Genomic DNA, 24,206 nt, shown 5'->3' on the forward strand with positions numbered 1-24,206 from the left:
AAAACATTCAACATTGGAAAAAGATAACAAGATCCTTTGGTTCCATTTCAAGACCCGTCCCATTAAAAAAAAAAAAAATGAAACTCATAACTTACGAGTCTTCACACACTTGACAAAGACCATTTTGAATGACTATGAAGCATATCATTACAGAGACCCCTGGGGCCATGCAGCATAGTTAACACCCCCTCCAGACTTCTCTGTTTTAAGAGATTCTGTATCTGAAGTTCTCTTGCATTTCCAAAGAGCAAGTTGTCAGTCTGATGCCAAGGGAAGCCAAGCTCTATTGCTTCAACCTCAAAATCACAAAAGTCGTAATAAGTCCTTCCATAGAAAGTCAATCACTGATTTATAGCCTTCCTTACTGGGAGAATGCCCATGATTCTAAATGGTCTTAAAGTTAGGCATTTTCATCCTAATTCTCTAAAACTTCCTGAAACATGGTTTCTTTCTAGAATTATATGAACACATTTTAAGCTAATCATTTAATTTCAGCAAAGAAAATAGGTTATACTTTAGAGAAATTACTTAAATGTTATTTTCATATAAATTTATTTCAGCTGTTCTGTTCTTTTTACTTAATCTTTCCATCCTCTAAAAAAAAAGCAAAGTCATTCCTAAAATTGCAACTATGTGGGGTTATGGATATATTAACTAGTCTTATTGTAGTAATTATTTTACAGTATGTACATATGTCAAATCATTACGTTGTACACCTTAACTTTGCATGTTACATGTCAGTTATATATCAAAAAGGTTGAAAAAATTAAAAGATGTGTTAATATTAATAAGTCTATTAATTAGCAAAATGGAATCTCTTAATAGATTCCTCATGTATAAAGAGTAAAAAATTAAAAAAAATGTTTTAGGTTATTTCTAGCATACTTGTGTCCTGAGGTTGATCAGTCAAGAATGTATTTTGTTAAAAATTTTTGGAAGATTTTTACTAAGACAGTGATTTATATACTGAAATTATTGACAGGTTAATTTAATGTGAGAAGGAAATTAAGAAATGGATGATATTTAATATATATCTTTTACATGAATATTTGAGTATGTTAATTTTTCAATTGGTATAAAATGGGTATAAGATATTTAGTTTTCTTCAGTGTTTGCAAATCACTTTCCCTTGAATTTCTTTTCTTTTCTTTCCTTTTTTTTTTTTTTTAAATTTCATGAGTTACCATTAAATAAACATAGACTAAGTTGAATGATATGGCCTACATTTTGGTAATTTTTAAAAAATCTTACCTTTGAACAATATGGTTTTCTTGGGAAGATTTTTCACTGTATTTTTTTTATCAAGGTATGATTACATATAGGAAGTTTCACCTATTTTATTCTACATCTCTACCTATTTTAACAAATGTATATAGTTGTATAACTACCACCACAAGATATACAAGTTCCATCATGCTAAAAAACTCTCCCATACTCGTTTGTAGTCAGTTCCTCCCTTATCTCTGAGAGCTAATCTATTTTCTGTCTTTGCAAGAATATTATATAAATGGAGTGACACAGCATATAGTCTTTTGAACATGGCTTCTTTCACTTAGGGTATTAGAGAGTCATCCAAGTTGCTGTGTGCACACTAGTTTGTCCTTTTTATTTCTAGATAGTATTCCCCTATATGGATGTGTCACAGATTGTTAATCCATTTTTCAGTTGAGGGATATTAGAGTTGTTGACAGTGTTTGATGATTATTAATAAGCTGACAAAAAGATTTGTTTTCAAGTTTGTGAGTGAACATAGCTTTCAGCTAACTTGGGCAAACACCTAAGAGTGAGTTGGATGGATTGTACGGTATTCTTAATTTTATAAGAAGCTGCAAAGCTGTTTTCCAAAGTGGCAGTACCATTTTGCATTCCCTCCAGTAGTGTATAGGTGTTAGTTGCTCTACTTGTTTGCCAGCTCATGGTACACACAGTCTCTCTCTTTTCTTTAAGGCGTTCCGTTAGGTATGTAGTTGTATCTCATGGTGGTTTTAATTTTCATTTCCCTAATGACTAATGATGTTGAGCATCTTTGTGCAAATTTTGCCACCTATATATTTTCTTTGGTGAAGTGAAGTATATGTTAAAATCTTTGGTTCATTTTTGAAATCCATTATTTTTTATTGATTGGCTTTGAGTTTCTTTGTAATTCTAGATAGAAGTCCTTCATCAGATACAGTGACTTGTAAAAATTTTCTCCCTGTCTCTGACTTTCAAAGAGTGGATATTTTTAATTTAACTTAGGTCCAGTTTATTCATTTGTTCTTTGATTTATTGTGCTTTGGTTTTGTATGTAAGAAATTATTGCCTAACTGAAGGTCACAAAATTTTCTTTCATGCTTATTTTTTTTCCCAAGTTTTAGAATTCTAAGTTTTATATTTATATCTGTGCTCCATTTTGAGAATTTTTTGGTAGAGTGTGAGTTTGGATAAACGTTTTTGTTTTGTTTTGCTTATTTGATGCATATGAGTATCCAACTGTTCCAGCACTATTTATGTTGGAAAGACTGCCCTTTCTTCACTGAATTGCCTTTTTTACCTTTGTTACAAACCAACGGGCCCTATATGTTTATAACTGTATCTGGATTATTTTTTTTTATTACCTTCTTTTCCATGTTTATTCTTTCTCCAACACTGCTCTCTTGATTACTGTAGCTGTGTACTAAGTCTGGAGATCAACTATGTGAATCTTCTAACTTTGAAGACAATGTGTATTCTGCTGTGTTTGTGTAGTTTTCTCTTAATGTCAGTTTAGGTTAGTTTAGTTAATAATGTTCACTCGTGCCCTGGGGCACCTGGGTGGCTTAGTCAGTTAAATGTCTGACTCTTGATTTCTGCTCAGGTCATGATCTCACCAGTTTGTGAGAGCTCTCCCTGCAGCACGGAGCCTGCTTCGGATTCTCTGTCTCCCTGTCTCTCTGCTCATCTTCTGTGCACACACTCTCTCTTTCAAAATAAACATGTAAATAATAATAATAATTAAAAAATAATGTCCATGTCTTCTATCCTTGGTGATAATTTGTCCATTTATCCTATAATTTCCTGGGAGGGTGTGTTGAAGTCTCCAATTGTATTTGTGGATTTGTCTTTTTCTCCTTCAGTTCTATCAGTTTTTGCTTCATGTACTTTGAAGTGATGTTGTTAGGCACATACACATTTACGTTTGTTATGTCATGCTGGGAAATTGACCCCTTCATAATTAAGTAATTTCTATCTTCATATTTACTCTGGAGTCTGGCTGACATGATATTGATATAGCTATTTCTGCTTTCTTTTGATGAGTGTTTGCATAGTATCTCTTTCCTATAATTTTATTTTTAACATATATATGCCTTTATATTTAAATAGGTTTATTGTACACAGCATATAGTTTGATCTTGGTTTTTCAATCCAGTCTGCTGATCTTTGATTTTAATTAATGTGTTTATAAAGTTTATATTTAATGTAATTACTAATATGATTAGATTAAGATCCACCATATTTTTAACTTTTATTTTTAATCTTTTGTTTCTTCCTCTCTCACATTTCATTTTTGATTATTACATTTTAGTTTCATTATTGATTCTTTTTTCTTTACTGATTATTTAAGTTATTTTATTCATTGTCCTAGGCTATACAATATACATCTTTAATTAATTAGAGTCTACCTTTAAATAATTTCATAATACTTAAGATGTAGTATAAGGACCCAACAGTATTTTTCTAATTTATTCCCCTCTTCTTTGTGCTGTTGTCATGCATTTTACTTTACATATGCTATAAATACAATGCATTGTCAATAGTTTTGCTTTAGATAGTTATCTTTGAGACAATTAAAAATAAAGTTGAATTTTATATTTACCTCTACTTATTCTGTTTCTGAAACCGTTTATTTCTTGTGTATATGTTATGTCTTCCCAAAGTTTTTAAAAATGCGTTGAAATTTTTCTTCTCTATTGGCACATACACCACCAGTTCCTAACTTTTCCTGACTCTGTTAAAAATGGATTGTGGGGGCGCCTGGGTGGCGCAGTCGGTTAAGCGTCCGACTTCAGCCAGGTCACGATCTCACGGTCCGTGAGTTCGAGCCCCGCGTCAGGCTCTGGGCTGATGGCTCAGAGCCTGGAGCCTGTTTCCGATTCTGTGTCTCCCTCTCTCTCTGCCCCTCCCCCGTTCATGCTCTGACTCTCTCTGTCCCCAAAAATAATTAAACGTTGAAAAAAAAAATTAAAAAAAAAAAAAAGGATTGTGAATGGGCAGTAAGGAACATGTTTGATTACTATAATTCGTTCGTGCTTACTCAGAATTTCAGAATCATAGGATTGAGTATGTCATAAGAGGTCCTTTAACCTAATATTCAAAGCGTGACAGATTGACTTCAACTGATCTTATTTTAAGATTTATCGGAAGTTCTCTTTCTGAGGTTGTAACTTAAGCCTGCTTGGTCTATGAGCCTCTTTTGTCTCTATTTCATTGTCTTCCTCTCATGTGTAGAGAGGGAACATGAGGATCACACTGTCTGCTTTTTAATATTCTCTTTTTAGTATGTATGTGTCTTTCATGTGTGAAGATAGTTATTGAGTCCTTTCTTGCCATTCCCCATTATACGTAAAACACATTCTGTACTTGAGTTTTTTATAGGGAGGTAGATCTACTTTTTCTCTGTATGTCTTTGACCATTTCTATAGTATTTTCTCCTGAACTTCTCACATAATTATTTTTGTTAGGGCATATATAAATAAATGGTAACAGTGTTCACCAAGATGAAAGATCCAGAATCCTTGTGGGACTAATGTTGGCTCTGGAAGAATGCCAGGGCACCAAATGAATTGTTGTAAATTCACAGGGTCCCCTGTTCGCTTGCCCCTCTCCCTGGAGCCATATGGCTAATTTTACTCCAGACACATACTTCTAGGAAAGTTCAGGGACTTTGAATGAATTTGGTGGATGTCCTCCAAAAGCTATGTTCAGGTAGCATTCATTCAGTGTTCAAGTTTTGCTACCTGGACAAAAGCTATTTTCAGTAGCAAAAGCATTCAGTAGGCTCAGTTATGCCAGAGCCTACTGAATGCAGCAGCCCTGGGCATGTTATTTGTATAGGGATGGGCCAGGAGGAAAAGAACAGAATGGAAAGCTAGAATTTTTCTGAGCAAACTGTATTTAGTTGTGAGGGGAAAAAATACTCTCAACAGTTGGGCTGGTCCTACGGAATAACTTATAAACACTTGTCAGTTATGAGGGAAACTGCAAGAGATACTTATTTTCAAGCTTTCCCCTTGATTTCATGTCCAGAGCATAACATTTTCTTTTTGTCTTTTTCCCCCTCAAGGGGTGCTACATCCATTGTGTACAGATGCAAACAGAAGGGGACCCAGAAGCCTTATGCTCTCAAAGTGTTAAAGAAAACAGTAAGTTTATTTCATTATATAACAGCATCTTTAAGGGATCTGTGACCTGGAGAAGTCAGGAACCCTAATTCACAGGACAAGGAGGTCAGAGAATTGCTGTGTGCAGCTAACTCATTTGAATCTTTATTATGAGAGTGTAGCCAAATCTGTTGTTTTCTGATGGAAACTGTGTGCCTCTTTGAAAGCAACTGGATCTCGGATTGGATGTGGTTGTTGGGGATAAGTGTGGTAAGAAAAAGCATTTAGAGCTGGGAGATAGAACTTGCTTTGTATACCAGTCAAATTTTCAGATATATCTGTGTGTGTGCATGCGTGTGTGTGTGTGTGTGTGTGTGTGTATTTTATATGTATATAAAATCTCCAATCACAGTTTTATATACTAGAAAATCTTGCTGTTTAAAAATACCTAAGTGAAATACAAATAGAAGTATTTGTGAAAGGAGTCATCAGCTTCTAAGTTGATTTTCAAATGTTGGGTTTGTTTTGGTAGAGTGCAACCAGACTAATGTTATCGTTTCAGGGACTGAGCCTGCTCATTTAAGAAGTCTCTATTTGAAGAAGGAGGAAGGATTGTGTTTTCTTATTGCTTCTTCTTGCCATATACTTGTAGATGAGCTGAGGGGGCAAAGGTACTTAGGCTCATCTCTAATGAGTATGAAATGCAGCAGGTGAGAGTTCATGATACAAATGGCAGCATCTAACACTACCTCATGGTAGTTTCTGCACCCCGGGGAGTATTTGTCACTTTAATACCCTCCTGGCACTCTCTGTCCCTAGGGAATTTCCCCTTACAAAACCACAAAAACACACATTCTTCCTTTCTCAAATTCTATGTGAACACATATGTGGAATTTATATACTTCTGAAAACCCAGCTGTAAAGTATGCTGAGGAGAGAAATATAAATTTTGTAGTCAAGTAATACCTCTTTTAGGCCAAAGGATTTTTTTTTAAGTCAGCTTAATATCACCAGCTGTTTATGTATATTGTCTGGCACAGGGAAATTTTAGAATCTCATATAATGAAGAAGAGAATAATGGCATGGGATTTTTTTCTATTGAGAAATAGAATGACATTTTGAAATAATCTGTTAGAATTTAAAGTCACAGCAAAATAACAAAGAGTCTAATTGAAAAATAATTTAATAATTTAAATGGCAGTTGCTGCTATAAACCCTATATTCTGGATTTCCTACCTGGTGTAGGCAATGATTTAAGGTATTCCAGAATGTAGAGGAATCTTCTGATTGGTAAGTTTTGGTGTTTTCTCTTAAATCAATTTCTTAGAGTCATAACATTTATTTGAATTAGGATTATTAAAATTTTATGAAATGAACTTCCTATTAAATATCTGCTTTCTATGAAAATAAGTTGGCATGCTCTAGCAGTGGTCACACAAGAGATGTTTCTGGACTTCGCTATCTTCTTTCCTGCTGGTTAAAAAAAATTGTCAGTAAAATTTGTAAGTGGTTATTTTATTTTCGTAGTTGAGGAAACTCTAAAAAGGATTCGCTGTATGAATGTCTAGGAAAAGAAACACTCAAAACTGACATCAGAGTGCTCAGAATCCCAAAAGACAGAGGGCTGGTTTAGAAAATATTGGATTATGTAAAAAATCTTTGAATGAATTGGAATAAGGGACAGGCGAAGACATTTGGTGAGTTTGTGACTCATTCACTGGGAAACTAAAGCTCTGGTTTGCCCTTGCTGTCTTCTCTTCTCCACCTCTGTTGTGGAAACATCTTCCCTAGAAGACAGGCAGGAAGAAAATGTGGACGGGAACCAAGTGTCAGATTGAGCTGCAGAGCGGTGCTAGAAGGCAGATGTTGTCAAACACAGTTACTGCTGTGCCAAATGGAATAAGAGAAAATCCCCTGGGGAAACCCAAGTTTTGAACGTCAATTGGGTGGAATCTCCAGCATTGTCTCCTAGAATAAACTATTCACAGAGATGTGTAAACAAGAGAAATAGTAGGCAAAATCTCAGAAAGCAATTGCCTCCAGTGTTTAATTTCATATAGGTCATTAAGATACAACTTCCTTATCTAAATGAAATAAATGAATGAAGCCTAAGAATCTATTTAGAGAAGAAAAGCAATGCAGGGAAAATAAAGTATTTTCCTAGTGAATTCAGTTAAAGATCTCTTTCAGGGCAAAGGGGTCTTTAGGGGCGCCTGAGTGGCTCAGTCAGTTAAGTGTCTGACTTTGGCTTAGGTCATGATCTCACGGTTCGTGAGTTCAAGCCCTGCATCAGGCTCTGTGCTGATAGCTCAGAGCCCAGAGCCTGCTTTAGATTCTGTGTCTCCCTCTCTCTCTGCCACTCACCTGCTCGTGTGTTTTCTCTCTCTCTCTCTCTCTCTCTCTCTCTCTCTCTCTCTCTCAAAAATAAATAAACATTAAAACAAAAGAAAAAAGAAAAGGGGGCTTTAGAAAACTTGAATTATTTATGTAATCTATTTATTAGATTGAGCCACATGAAACTGCCTCTATTAAATCATTTTTTTACCTACAAAAATGGTAATTTTAAGGCACTTGCGGGGCTCAGTTGGTTGAGCATCCAACTGTTGATTTGGGTTCAGGTCATGATCCCAGGGTCGTAGGATTGAGCCCTGTGTTGGGCTCAGCTCTGAGTGTGGATCCTGCTTAAGGTTTCTCTCTCTCTCTCTCTCTCTCTCTCTCTCTCTCTCTCTCTCTCTCTCTTTTTCTCTCTCTCTTTCTTCCCACCCCTTTGCCCCTACCCCCTCTAAAATTAAAAAAAAATTTTTTTTAATGGTAATTTTATGTGGTTCAACTAATAACTTTGGGACCACTATACTGCTTCACTTGTAAGTTCCTCAGGTCCTCATTTTACGACTGGACATAAACCTAAAAGGTCTGAAAGATTGTCTGTCTGTCTGCTTATCTATCATCTATTATCAGTCAGCTGTGAGAATTTCCTGGGTGTGGTGTAATAAACTGCCCAAACTGGAAGGCTTAAAAGAATGGAAATTTGTTCTCTTAGAGTTTGGAGGCCAGAAGTCTGAAGTCAAGGTTTTGGCAGGGTTGACTCTTGGTGAGGACACTGAGGGAGAACCTGTTCCATGCCTCTCTCCTTGCTTCTGGTGACAGAAGCCTGACTTGCAGATGGGTCACTCTAATCTCTGTCTCCGTTGGTACATGGCCATCTTCCCCCTAAGTGCCATCTCATCTTCCCTCTGTGCATTGTCTGTGTTCAAATTGTCCTCTTACAATGACACCATCCCTACTGGATTAGAAGTTGGCCCTGCTCCACTATGACATCATCCTACATTAACTACTTACATCTACAACAACCCACTTTCCAAATCAAGTCACTTTCAGAAGTGCTGGTGGTTAGGACTTCAACATGTCTTTTTTTTGGGGGGGGCGCACGTTTGTGCCCATTATATGATCTATAACAAAACACTTCTAAGGTGAATTTCAAAATATGCCATTCAATATTTTATCTGAAGATGAGTGAAACTTATTATCACATTCAAGAAAGTTTAATAAACCTAAGAAAACTTACCCAGGTTATAGGTGATTAAATTCACATATGAACATTTTTAAGTCCAAGAAAGATTTCCCATCTCTTTTACAGTTAATTATTTGATGACAATTATCCTCTCTCCTAGGATCTGTTTAAATACTTTTTCAGGACACAAGTTTATTTTATGGCAATATTATGTACTTTTCTCTCAGCTTAATATTTGGGGGAGGATTTAGTTTACATTGGCAATAAGAGACTTACTCCCAATTCATCACTGAGAATCCATTAGGCACTCACATGTCTGAGTGATAGACAACAACTCTAATTTACCTATAGGAAGACAGACTAAAACACCAGCCCTTCTGGAGAAATCCATATCTCTTTGGTGGTCAGGTACAGGACAGACTTAATACTGATAATAAACCTAAAGTGAATTGTTGTGTTTAGGCCATTGGGTATTTTAACAAATAAAATATCTTTATGGGAAATAAACATATAATAAAAATATTTTTAATTACCATATATTTTATATATGGATATAATACCATGCACTTTATATATAGATAACTACATTTCTTAGAATTAGTATACATTAAAATACATATCGAGGTGCCTGGGTGGCTCAGTCAGTTGAGTGTCCAATTTCAGCTCAGGTCATGATCTCGCAGCTCATGAGTTCAAGCCCCACATAGGGCTCTGTGCTGACAGCTCAGAGCCTGGAGCCTGCTTCAGATTCTGTATCTCCCTCTATCTCTGCCCCTCCCCCACCTGTGTCCTATCTTTCTCTCTCTCTCAAATAAATACAAACATTAAAAAATTTTAAAAACCACATATCAACCAAGGTAATAATGTCTGCAACTTACTTTCAAATAGTTAAACAATAAAAAAGTATGTGTGAGTATGTGTGTGTCCATAAGGGAAAAGAAAATATGGAAAAATCAACAATTACTGAATTTAGGACAGTATTTCATGCTGGTATTTCAGCATTTTAGTATATATGAAAATTGTCATACCAAAAATTTGGGTTAAAACATACTTCAACATTGAGATCCTATTTTTCATACCTTAGCATTTCTTCTGGCTATTCAAAAAGCATTTCTAAATCACGCAGTTTCTAATTGTTATGATAAACATCAGTGACTGGCACTAAAGTGCCAGAAAACAGAAAATTACAGTCAAATCAACTTTGTACCTGGACATTTCCAGAAACAATATGCATTCATCTCATTCATTATAATTCATCTCAGTCATTATAATGATAAAGCTTTGGGGACAGTAAGAGGAAACAAGAGAGGGAAATGAATTAAAAGGCTTTTGTGGTCATGCATTTGTTTAATTTTTTTTCCACTTAGAATTAATGGTCCTTGTACTGAAGTAGTCATCAAATCTCTAGGAGTGGCATCCATACTTACCTCTTAAGAAAAAGGTAGCCTGTTTTGTAAATGTTTTATTTTGAAACAGTTACAGGTTCGCAGGCAGTGCCATATCTTATTGCCCATAAGTACTTCATTACCTTGCATGTAAGAACTAATTGATTGGCAGATATCAATGGGATTTTTACTGTGAACTTTGTAAAACATGAGTCAACGGTGAAGGAAACAAGACTTTTTTTCCTTCATGCCTGAGCCCTTCATCATCTCCATTTTTTTGTGATATTTAGAAGAAATTGAAGTAGAGAAGAAAGATTTACTAAGCTACTTCCTCAGATTAACAACTTCGGGGCATTAAAGGATTCTGATAGATACAGCTATTAGGACAACCAGTGATTTACAAGGTAGAACCTTTTTACTGATATTACATGACTTTTGAATATGCTGAACTTAAAACTACATAAAATGAGAAAAATAGATTCAAAAAAGTGTCAAAATTTGAACAGATTAAGCAGATGGAACCTTCAGTTTGGACTGAATTTTGCTGAGTTGAAAGGAATCACAACTTTTGAAGAATGGCATAGTGATAATGTAGTTACTATTTCAGGAGAGAGTCACATGCTTTACCTTTCTTCCTTAGGAGTACATCCCTGAGGGTATATCTAAATAGTGGCACTTCAGCCCTATCAATATGGCTTATATTCAAGAGCTGATTAAGATTTAAGAAAATTATGCTCCCCAATCATTTATAGTGTCCCCGGAATTTTAGGGACAAATATTTGAATTCTAGAATTCAGGTGAGATTTCCAACTGTGTGGCTCAGCTCTTAGTAGAGGTTGCATTCATCTTACTGTAAAATCCATGCCCTTTCATGAAATACCCAGTACTGAGTCTAAGAATTAATCTCAGCCTATAAATTCAGAATTTATGACTTTGAGAGCCAATCTCAGCATGTCAGTTCAGAATACGTAAGTATTCTGACTTTCCTTAAGAATGGCTCGGCAGCTGCGGGTTGTTATTATGGGCTCTGGAGCCAGACGGATGGAGTTCAAGATCACTTCTGCCAATTACTGCTTGTGTGGCTTTACAACAAATTATATAAATCTCTCAATCTTAGTTTCTTCATCTGTAAAATGGCTTTAAGAACATCTAACTCACGGTGTTTTCTAGTGAAGATTAAAATGAGAATTTGTGTAAAATATTTCTCAACACCCAGGAAACTTGTAATAAATGGGAACATTATTCTTATTATTAATTATAATGAGTCCACACAGATATTTTATATTATGATGGTACCACTTCATTCTATCCAATTCTAATGTTCTCATCCGTTTCATTTAAAACTGAGCACTAAGCAGTACCAGACATCCTGTGCAATACTGTATGAATAAGATTAATTATATTGTTTTTGGAGTGTTTTTAAAATTTCTGGTGAAAAGGGGTATATATGTTACTACCATTATCAATCAAATTTAACATGACACTAAATAAATATTTCTGATCCTATGACCTACTTAAACAAGTCTAGGATGTTTGTGATTGCTAGATTTAGAATGCTTTCAATCTTAGGGCTCTATCCTTATTCTTACCATTGGAGCAATGTGACTAGATCTACAATGAAGAAGCTGTTCCAGGTCTGAGTTTTGTCATATTTTAGTTATTGTAATGTAAAATTACCTATACATTTCTGTAAAGGTTTTTGTTGAATAATTTAATTTACTAGAGAATGCCTTTATCTTTTAAAAAATTTTTGTAAGTGTGAAAAGAAGAAAGAGGCCTGTTACTGTCTTCTCATTTAGTTGAAGAACCACACATTGTGATTTGCTAATCATTCTGTGAGTTAGTTTTTAATCTCTATTCATTTTTCCTTATATTCTTATGAGTTAACGATTGGAGTATATAAATATGTTGCGGGAGAATTTGAAAGGTTGCTCTAGATTAAACTGTAAAAGATACACAGGCCTCCTCCCCAATTCTTGGTAGGTGAATCTTCAGGACATCTTCATTGCAGGAGATTTCTGTGTTCCTCCATTCTAAAATAGAGTTAATACCATTTATGCCACTGGATAAACTGAAGATTACCTGTTCTTGTCTCTTTCTACCTGGCCTTGGGGAACACACAAAACTGACCATGGGCCATTCATATTCCATTTGTTATGATGTATGTGAGAGAGATGTCTGGGTCAATCTGAGTTAAACATATGCGTCTCTTAAATGTTGCCATAGCCACTTTTAACCACTCATGAATATCCTCTAAAGGTGAAGCAAGGTCACCTTTGGTCAGTGACGGAGAAGAAAATAATAAATCACTAGCTCAAATGGACTTTTTGGGCCCAATTGAGGTCTCCAAACACATTAATGAAAGTAACTTGCGAATAACAAGCTGTGTCAAGTGAAGTGAAACTTCTTTAAGCATTCTGTCAGTTGAAACCTATTGATTTTCATAGGAACTATTAAGCTAGGTTTCCTGGAATAGGAACAGGGATATTTCTATTCAGTTTGTGACAGGTAAATGTCTACAAGAGAAAAGAGGTAGTGGGGTGGAATGTTAAAACCTTGGCCTGGTTTGTATGCTTTCCCATTCGGAGATTCACTTTGAAATCTGAACATTCTTGCAGAGAATTAGTTGTTGAAGTGTGATATGTTTTCTTTTTTGATAGAAACGCTGTGAGAATCTGTCTCAATTCAGCTTGCTTATCAGTCCTCTCATTATATTGAGCTCTCTTCAGGGTATTTTGTTGCCTTTTAAAAAATAAACACCATAATTCAGACAAGGAGCTGCAAAGGGTGGTGGGAGGTGAGAGAGAAGGAGAGACTGAGAATATAGGCACGTCCCCGTGTGCTGTTGCCTGAAAGAAAACACACTTTGCAGTGACGCCATCCACTCAGGCTATCACATTTAAGCCTCTAGTACTTTTATAAGTAGTGGGCGGCTGGATCTGAAGTGATCTTCTTCCTTTACGTGCAGTCTATGAAGCAGAAAAAAGAGATGCGTAACTAGCCGCAACAGAGGAAATCTTACAGGAAGAGCTTATGTTGCCATTCCATGGTAGAAGAAAGAGACTAGAAACTTCTCAGAGAGTTGAATTGGAACCACAGGAAAGGTACTGGGAGCAGGGAAGTTGACAGAAGCCAAGGTCAGAAGATCAGAGCTGGGGACTGGTGCCCGATGGGCCACAATCAGAGAACTCAGAGGGCCGGCAGGAACACAGCCTACCAGCCTCAGAACAAACTTGGGATTTGTAGCTTGCAAAGAAGGGGAGAAGCTATAATATTATTGTTAACAGGGAAAAACATTTCAATAAATTTTGATTTTTATATTTATAGTACCACATTGAATGATGGTCAAAGCCAACTAGACAATATAAAAAGAGAGGCGAGAAAGAAGGCAAAAAAAAAAAAAAAAAAAAAAGGATCAAGTCATAGAACTCCAAAACCATTAATCTGCTAAAAAAGAGGGAGTGAATGACTTTGTGCAGAGGATATTAGTTAGAAGGGATTCAAATAATTTTCAGTATTGAATTAGCTTTCAACTGCTTTTTTTTAAAGTAAGAATTCTCAAATCAACATATGCCACTTCAGTAGTTTTAACAGTAAAGGAGCATAATGCCAATAAGAATGGTGCCCACATTTAATTATTAAATATATTTGGCCCCTTTCACATGTTAACACAAAGTACCCCATGGGAGTATCTTACTTATGGAAGTTTTAGAAAAGAGATGTGTCCAAAGTACACAATAGCATATAGAACTTGAACCCAGGGCTTTTGAGTCCCAAATTTTGGTCCTTTCTATTTGTACCAGCCAGATCCTGATAGAAGAAAGACCAAAAAAGGGCCAAAAAATGGTAGGAATGATCATGGTCCAGATCTGAGACTGAAACTGGACGTTGCTAATCTGATAAAGGATGAAAAAGCCTTTGTTGACAGAGACACAGAGAAACTGCATGCATTTCTAAGTCATACTGTGAAACAAAGGCAAATAATACTCCCTATGTGCAGAGAACACAGCAACATATTTATTTTCCAAATGCTGTTAAAAGCTTAGTTTGATGAGTCTCAGCACACAATATTCAGTAACAAATGAAAGAAGAATCACTGGAGAGTGTGTAATATACAACCACATACCTTGCTTGGTGTGAATCTCTTTGCTCTTTGTCTTAATGGTAGATGGAATGCAGTGACCCGGGCTGTGGCTGTGTGTATGGAATTCTAGTTTCTTCTCTGCTGCAAGGATAAATTCATATTTATCTCTACCCCAGAAATCTGAAAAATGTATCAAATGGATTATTATATCTACAGTGCCTCCTCCCACTCCTACCACAAAATACCAAGTTGTCATTGGGAGAATTTTTTTTTTTCTGAGACTTTGGGATCAGAATAGTCTGGACTTATTTTTTCCATAATAACACCAGGACACATTAGAGTGTTGTGATCAACCCTGTGGAAAGGTGGGGCATACATAATAAAGTACTATACACTGTGAATGATTTTTTTTCATCGATAAAGCAGATCCAAGGTTACCATCCTCACCTTTTAAATTGTGACATTTTTATAAAGGGAAATGTGGATGAGTGTCAGAATTTACCTACCACATTTATATCTGCAAAAAAAAAAAATTGAAATATCCTCTATTTCTATGACAATTAAAATTTTTCCCGAGACTGGTGGCACTGGATATGTGGGATAAAGGTACTTAAAATTTCCAGTCCAAGATATGTTAGTTTTTTCTCATTTAAGACTCTCTTTTAGTTTAGAAGAGTTTCTTTAGGGTAAATGTTCAGTGTAAGTTTATCCGTCCCCAAGCTGTTTCTCCCTTGTCCTATTCTTTTGATGCTTTCTTAAGTACTCCATGGGAGCATGGTGTCTACAGCAAGGGTGAAGTAACCCATGCACCACCGCCATTACCAGCTGCTGGCACCACTGAACACCTGACTGGGTGAGGGCACCAGCAGCTGTAGACAGCTGGGGATACATCATAGGGTTGAATAATGGTCAGACAGTCAGGGACAGGACCAGACCAGCCAGGCAGCACAAAGTCAGAGATCAGCCCAGCCCATGAATCACGGGCCCCTTTCCACTGCCTTCTCTGAACCTGACAGTCCTGAAAGGTATCAGAGGGGGAGCAATGCTAGGACCATTATCGTGGAATGTTGTGCATGTCTACCCAATTACTCATGCATGGGACTTTTAAACACGGAGCCACTTGGCCTGGAAGAGACTTAATGGGAGTACATGGAAGATGAGCACATCACTCTAAAGAAAAAGATGTTGAGAAGAACTGAGCTGACACACTTTAGCTTCCGATTTCTGGAAGCATTTGGTCTCTTCGGAAAAGCAAAGTTCTGGAGTTAACTCATGTTAAGATGTTTCTTCAACAAGGGAGCCAAATCCAGAGACACAAACACTGCCCTGGAGCAACACCAACAATGGAATTTTTTTCAAACCTTAAATCATTAAGATTTCTACTCTCTATGGGGCATCTGGGTAGCTCAGTCGGTTAAGCATCTTGGTTTCGGGTCAGGTCAGGATCTCACGGTTTTGTTGGTTCGAGCCCCACATTGGCCTCCTCTGTGCTGACAGTGAAGAGCCTGCTTGGGATTCTCTGTCTTCTCTTTCTGCCCTTCCCCACTTGCACTGTCTCTGTCTTGAAATAAATAAACTTTAATTTTTTTTTTTTAAAAAGACTTCTACTCTCTCTTTCTTTATGACCCCAGCCCCAGAGCATGATTATATAGCTTTTGGGGTCATTTAAAATCTTTTTTGTCAGTAACATATCTTTTTTTTTTAAAGGAAGTTTTTAGCATCCTTGAACAATATTTACGAGCATATTTGAAAGTCTTAATTATCTTAGAAAGAACAGTTAAGGAGCTAAAGCTTCTAAGAATCTCCAGGTATTCCCCTATTCAAAGCATACCCTCATAAGGAATTCAACCCCAAGATGTAACTGATGAGATTTAAAATACTAATGTTTATAAGAGTATTTTTTGTTTTCATTATTTGAGAGAGTACAAAGTCATCAACTTCTTAAATATCTAATTAGTCAGTTTTATAACCGATAGATGATCACTTGTTTTAGGATTAAATGGATAGCTCAGGGTCTCCAGGGTATACAGTGTTCTGCCCCACACTTCACATGGTTTGAGAATTGTGTACCTGAATCATTGCTGTCAAACTGAAAGAAATATAAAACCAAAACTGAGTTTTGTGTTTCCATCCTTTTTGGTACTTTTAAAAGTACTTTGAAAAGTACTGCCTTAGTCCTGAGAGAAAAATACATTGCAATCCAGGCCTATCTCAAGAACCCAGAAAAATCCCAAATACAAAATCTAACAGCACACCTAAAGGAAATAGAAGCAGAACAGCAAAGACAGCCTAAATCCAGCAGAAGAAGAGAAATAATAAAGGTCAGACCAGAAATAAACAATATAGAATCTAAAAAAACTGTAGAGCAGATCAACAAAACCAAGAGTTGGTTTTTTGAAAAAATAAACAAAATTGATAAACCTCTAGCCAGGCTTCTCAAAAAGAAAAGGGAGATGACCCAAATAGATAAAATCATGAATTAAAATGGAATTATTACAACCAACCCTCAGAAATACAAGAAATTATCAGGGAATACTATGAAAAATTATATGCCAACAAACTGGACAACCTGGAAGAAATGGACAAATTCCTGAACACCCACACTCTTCCAAAACTCAATCAGAAGGAAATAGAATGCTTGAACAGACCCATAACCAGCGAAGCAATTGAATCGGTTATCAAAAATCTCCCAACAAATAAGAGTCCGGGACCAGATGGCTTCCCAGGGGAGTTCTACCAGACGTTTAAAGCAGAGATAATACCTATCCTTCTCAAGCTATTCCAAAACATAGAAAGGGAAGGAAAACTTCCAGACTCATTCTATGAAGCCAGCATTACTTTGATTCCTAAACCAGACAGAGACCCAGTAAAAAAAGAGAATTCCAGGCCAATATCCCTGATGAATATGGATGCAAAAATTCTCAATAAGATACTAGCAAATCGAATTCAACAGCATATAAAAAGAATTATTCACCATGATCAAGTGGGATTCATTCCTGGGCTGCAGGGCTGGTTCAACATTCGCAAATCAATCAATGTGATACATCACATTAATAAAAGGAAAGATAAGAACCATATAATCCTGTCAATCAATGCAGAAAAAGCATGTGACAAAATTCAGCATCCTTTCTTAATAAAAACCCTCGAGAAAGTCGGGATAGCAGGAACATACTTAAAGATCATAAAAGCCATTTATGAAAAGCCCACAGCTAACATTATCCTCAATGGGGAAAAACTAAGAGCTTTCTCCCTGAGATCAGGAACACGACAGGGATGTCCACTCTCACCGCTGTCGTTTAACATAGTGTTGGAAGTTCTAGCATCAGCAATCAGACAACAAAAGGAAATCAAAGGCATCAAAATTGGCAAAGATGAAGTTAAGCGTTCACTTTTTGCAGATGACATGATATTATACATGGAAAATCCGATAGACTCCACCAGAAGTCTGCTAGAACTGATACATGAATTCAGCAAAGTTGCAGGATACAAAATCAATGTACAGAAATTAGTTGCATTCTTATACACTAATAATGAAGCAACAGAAAGACAAATAAAGAAACTGATCCCATTCACAATTGCACCAAGAAGCACAAAATATCTAGGAATAAATCTAACCAAAGATGTAAAAGATCTGTATGCTGAAAACTATAGAAAGCTGATGAAGGAACTTGAAGAAGATATAAAGAAATGGAAAAACATTCAGTGCTCATGGATTGGAAGAATAAATATTGTCAAAATGTCAATACTACCCAAAGCTATCTACACATTCAATTCAATGCAATCCCAATCAAAATTGCACCAGCATTCTTCTCAAAGCTAGAACAAGCAATCCTAAAATTCATATGGAACACAAAAGGCCCCGAATAGCCAAAGTAATTTTGAAGAAGAAGACCAAAGCAGGAGGCATCACAATCCCAGACTTTAGCCTCTACTACAAAGCTGTCATCATCAAGACAGCATGGTATTGGCACAAAAACAGACACATAGACCAATGGAACAGAATAGAAACCCCAGAACTAGACTCACAAACGTATGGCCAACTAATCTTTGACAAAGCAGGAAAGAATATCCAATGGAAAAAAGACAGTCTCTTTAACAAATGGTGCTGGGAGAACTGGACAGCAACATGCAAAAGGATGAATCTAGACTACTTTCTTACACCATTCACAAAAACAAACTCAAAATCGATAAAGGACCTGAATGTGATACAGGAAATCATCAAAACCCTAGAGGAGAAAGCAGGAAAAGACCTCTCTGACCTCAGCCATAGCAATTTCTTCCTTGACACATCCCCAAAGGCAAGGGAATTAAAAGCAAAAATGAACTACTGGGACATTATGAAGATAAAAAGCTTCTGCACAGCAAGGGAAACAACCAACAAAAGTAAAAGGCAACCAACGGAATGGGAAAAGATATTTGCAAATGACATATCGGACAAAGGGCTAGTATCCAAAATCTATAAAGAGCTCACCAAACTCCACACTCGAAAAACAAATAACCCAGTGAAGAAATGGGCAGAAAACATGAATAGACACTCCTCTAAAGAAGACATCCAGATGGTCAACAGGCACATGAAAAGATGCTCAGTGTCGCTCCTCATCAGGGAAGTACAAATCAAAACCATACTCAGATATCACCTCACGCCAGTCAGAGTGGCCAAAATGAACAAATCAGGAGACTATAGATGCTGGCGAGGATGTGGAGAAACAGGAACCCTCTTGCACTGTTGGTGGGAATGCAAATTGGTGCAGCCACTCTGGAAAACAGTGTGGAGGTTCCTCAAAAAATTAAAAATAGACCTACCCTATGACCCAGCAATAGCACTGCTAGGAATTTACCCAAGGGATACAGGAGAACAGATACATATGGGCACTTGTACCCCAATGTTTATAGCAGCACTCTCAACAATAGCCAAATTATGGAAAGAGCCTAAATGTCCATCAACTGATGAATGGATAAAGAAATTGTGGTTTATATACACAATGGAATACTACATGGCAATGAGAATGAATGAAATATGGCCCTTTGTAGCAACATGGATGGAACTGGAGAGTGTGATGCTAAGTGAAATAAGCCATACAGAGAAAGACAGATACCATATGGTTTCACTCTTATGTGGATCCTCAGAAACTTAACAGAAACCCATGGGGGAGGGGAAGGAAAAAAAAAAAAAGAGGTTAGAGTGGGAGAGAGCCAAAGCATAAGAGACTGTTAAAAACTGAGAACAAACTGAGGGTTGATGGGGGGTGGGAGGGTGGGGAGGGTGGGTGATGGGTATTGAGGAGGGCACCTTTTGGGATGAGCACTGGGTGTTGTATGGAAACCAATGTGACAATAAACTTCATATGTTGGGAAAAAAAAAAGAAAAGTACTGCCTTGACCACATAAAAATCACTGAAAGCCACCTATGCTGGTAGGCTGGGTCTGGGGACCCAGAGAGGTCCCCAGGACCAGCGAAGAGGGTCCCTGGCTGCATGCAGGATCGAAATCAAACGTGAGCCGGCAAGAGGTGAAAGCAGAGTTTATTGAAGGTATAGGGAGAGTGCAGGTATAGAATGTTTGGAAGACTCAGAAGGGAAAGGAGGGAGTCTCATCTTTGTTTGGGGTCTGGGGATCTTTTTATTGAGGATCATGATGTGGTGTACCTATTGTCTCAGGAATCCAGGAACCACCTAGAACAAAGATGATGCCCCGGGTGTTATTCTATGGAGCCAGGGGGCTTTGGCCTTGAGATGTCTATTGCTGGTGGTCTGGAATACACATATGATAGCTGTGTCTGGTCATTCTCACCTGGTCCATCCTTAGATGTTCTCTATTCTAGAGAAGTCATTAACTTCTTGCCCCTTACACAGAGGACATGCGCCACTTGCACTGAGGCATGTGCAAAGTAGAGGTGCAGGTCCTAGCAAGAATAGAAGCAGGAAAAGGACCAGAAAGCAAGCTTTTATGCATTCCTTCAGTTTCGCTATCTCAGCACTAAAAGGGGATGATGCACTTTGTTCATTTCTATAGGAACTTTTTGATGTCTGTAGGGCATTGCTGATACCCAGCACTGGAGTAACTCAGGTGTGACCTCAGCGGCCAACAGTGATTAATAAACATAAGAAATTGGTTTTAAAACCTCCGTGGAGCTTAACCAAAGAAGTACAGCTCTTATTCCAATCTTCAAAAATAGTGAAGGAAGGCATTTAAATGTAAATGCAAACAGATATCAGTCCCCCTCTTTGATTACCCTCAAATAAGGAGATTATATTGGATAGAGTTTAGGATTTTGATGAAACTGTCTTTCACTGAAAAGAAGAACAAAACCGTATTTCAAGTTTATTAGACATTTTTTCCTTCCTAGAATGGCACTCTCATAAATCCCAATATTTCTAAATTTAGTTTATTTCCATTGCAGTAATTTTTATGGGAAAATATAGAAAAATGAAAATAGAAGACTAGGAAATATTTACTTTACTTTTACAAGATCCTTTCAGGAAAGGCACTGAACATCTACCATGAGCCAGGAGATTTCATATATATTTTAACTTACTCCTTACAACAATGATACTGTATGTAGCAATTATCATGTCCATGTTATCTATGAATAAATTGAAATATCCTCAAACAGGATAAATGATTTTATCAAGGACTTAATGGCAGAACCAGAATTCAAGTTGCATTTTGAAATAAAGTACAGCCATGGAACGTCATTACAGAATGATTTATATGAGTAGCAAATTGTAAGAAATCATAAGTATCTAATGATAAATATAGCCATTGATGACACCAGGCCATTAGGAAGCTGTTTTACATTCTGCTTGTGAATGGCAGGTGACCATAAGGTTTTATGATATTTTTCATGAAAATTAAAAGAAACAAAACTGTATCTCCACATTTGAAGTATGTAAAGAAATATTCAGAGTTGAAAGAGTTGAAAGAAAGTGAACCAGAATACTAGTGATAGTTGTGTTACAACAGTGGGTATGTTCCTCACTCTTACGTTTTCAACATTTTTTTTTAATGTGACTATGAGGGGTGCCTGGGTGGCTCAGTCAGTTAAGCCTCTGCCTCTTGATTTTGGCTCAGGTCATGATTTCAGTGTTAGTTCAAGCCCTGCATTGGGCTCCGCGTTGCAGAGCCTGTTTGGTGTTCTCTCTCTCTCTCTCTCTGACTCTCCCCTGTGCTTGCTCTCTCTTGCTCTCTCTCAAAAATAAATAAATTTTTAAAAAAATATGGCTATGAAACTTATCTAAAAATTCTAGTATCTCTTTATTTTCTTCTAGCCCTGGCAACATGCTCCTGAAAAGAGAATTTGGGAGGCTGACATTACATTCCTTTCTTATCACAGGATATCAACTTCTTTTTTGCAAGGATCTGACTGTACTGGTGTTGATGTGCCCTCATTTTGGAATATGCAGGAGTAGGGACCTAGCAAAGCTTTCCTCTTGAACTGTCCCCTGGCAGGCACAGAGACAAGGCCAAGAATTTTCACGTACATCCCTATCCCCTATCCCCTATCCCCTACCAAGGATCCCCCAGCTCTCCAACTTTCACTGTTACCATTTCCTCATTTTCATCACTTCATCTTCTTGTAATCTTTTTTTCCAGTTGTGTTTGATTCAAAGCACTGATCGCACACAAAAAGGCAAGGTGTGCTGTAATATAATAATAATCCTTTGTGACTCACAGTTTGGAAACTGCAGGCTATTATCCATGCAGGCCCTAGATATGGGGGCTTCCAGATCTTTGCCAGTAAGATAGTTGTTCTCCACTCCATTGGTGTCAATAACATGACAAAAATGTTACACAGATTCAACTGTCAGGAGAACAGACTAATCTGTTCTAATCTAACAGTTCTAATCTTAACTAACCAAAGCTGTCAAACCAGGGATCTTTTTTTTAAGCCACCCATCTTTTGTATTCATATACTAGCTTAATCCTTCCTTCCTTCATTCTTCATTCAACAAATTATTGTATACCAGGCATTGGTAAATAATGCTGGAGATGTGAATGTGTAGAAAATAAAACCCTTGCTGTCACAGAGCTTGTGTTCTGGTGGAAGAATCAAATAATGAATTAGTAAATGATAATCTAGATGTTTGTAAATGTTATAAAGAGATTAGGGTGATATGATTCATGGTGTATATATGTATGTGTAGTCACTTTTGATGGAGTGGCCAGGGAAGGCCTCTCAGTTACTCTCTGAGTGAAGTCAGAAGGTCTAGTGGAAAAGGAAGTAGCAAGTGCAAAGACTTTGGAGAATGGTCTAGTAGTTGAATGGCCTAGGTAGAGCAAAAAATGACATAAGATCAAAACAGTGAGGCCAAGCCGTCCAGAGTTTTATGGTCCATGGTAAAGAGTTTGCATTTATTCTAAGCACAATGGATGTGAACAAAGGCATTTAAGTTGGAGAATGACATGATCTGATTTATATTTTAAAGACCTCACTCTGGCTTGTATGCAAAGGGAATGATTGGAAAGGGTAAGAATACAAGCAGAGAGATTAGTTAGGAAGTATTTCAATACTTATGCAGCCTTTAAAGTAGAAGAAAAGTCAGAGCAGAATGGTGACATGGAATAATCAATTTTATTTGAAGAATGGAGTGATCAAATATATCAAATGCTGCTAACAGGATAAGATGAGTAGTTTGGCTCCAAGTGCTTCTCCAAGAAGGCCACTGATTTCTTCTATAAGAGTGGTTGGAGGAGTTCTTGGAATGAAGCCAGACTGGGTTGCACTGACAAAAAGGTGGGGGGGGGGGGTGTAGGTGGAGGGAGGAAGTGGAGAAAGAAAGCGGAGACAACTCTAGAGAGTTTTTCTGTGGAGGGAAGCAGAGAAATGCTTTGAAAGCAGGAAGACAGGTGAGGAACTGAGGGATGAGATCTTTTTAAGGATAAGAGGTATTAAATCAGGGTTACCTCCATATATTCTTAATCTCAGGGAGAGATACAGAGATTAAAGAACGAGGAAAGAGCTAGTGAAAGATACAAAGTCCTTTCTCCTTAATATACCATGTTCTCTCCGCTCTCTTCTTTCTCTCTGTTAAGCCAAATCTGTTTCTAGTGAGAGTCTAGCATGAGCCAAATCTTTTGTATAAACGCTGTTCAGCTTGTCATCTCTCCCAGGAATATTTTAAGCCTGTTTCATTCACTGTAAAATAAAAGGCTGTTCCTTGTGAAAGAATTTCTGGCATCTGTGAGCAGAACGGCTTAGATTTTAGAATGTAGGAGTAAGGGAGCCGAGGCACCTTGCTTAAAGGAGCTGCCCTGTTCTGAATCTACCTGACTACAGAAATTTCAGGTTCTGAAATACAAGCATCTTTCTTTCAGGTCAGAGCCATTCTTGACTTGCCTAAACTCTGTCCCCATCCGTGGGCTCCCCCTTCCATTGGAAAGTTCTACTTTTCTCCATTTTGCCATCCCAGTGACTGAAGAGTCTGCAAGGAGTGGGAGGTGACTATTAACAGGACTATAGAAAAATGAGTTTCACAGTTTTCAAAACCAAGCTTATTTGATTGACATACTTTATTAGAGTTTGTCTTCCCATGCTAATCAGAACAAGGTTGGTTTTATGCTAGTCAGTGTTAAATGTAAAATAGGATACTGGTTCCTCTATAATTAATGCCCTTCCTGTCCCACCCCATCATGTCCAACGCTTGTCACTGCCATCACCTCCACAGTGCAGCTTCCCCTTCCGTTCTCCTCTCCACTGGGTCCAAACTCACACTTAAAGATCTGGGAGGAGAACATTCAAGCAGAAAACTATCTTTGTACTGACAAAGTGGAAAGGCCTAGAAGTGTAAATGATCTTGGCTTCTTCAGAGATCAGTTAGATGATTAGTGAGCTAGAATAAAAGGGGACAGCTCATAGGTGAGTTCAGTCCAAGGGATAGGGCCAAAAT

General features: G+C 37.2%; 1 protein-coding gene across 2 annotated transcripts in view; it reads left to right on the top strand.

Moving 5' to 3' along the window:
* The window catches only part of CAMK4 (calcium/calmodulin dependent protein kinase IV), a 311,152-nt gene that overhangs the window by 186,933 nt on the left and 100,013 nt on the right, over positions 1 to 24,206 (top strand). For both annotated transcript variants that reach the window (XM_045034623.1, XM_003981193.6), the window contains one exon: positions 5,303 to 5,381. In XM_045034623.1, the coding sequence (XP_044890558.1) occupies positions 5,303 to 5,381 (79 nt within the window). The remainder of the gene's footprint in view (positions 1 to 5,302; positions 5,382 to 24,206) is intronic.

Source organism: Felis catus, chromosome A1, assembly GCF_018350175.1.
Source record: "Felis catus isolate Fca126 chromosome A1, F.catus_Fca126_mat1.0, whole genome shotgun sequence".
Classification (NCBI taxonomy): domain Eukaryota; kingdom Metazoa; phylum Chordata; class Mammalia; order Carnivora; family Felidae; genus Felis; species Felis catus.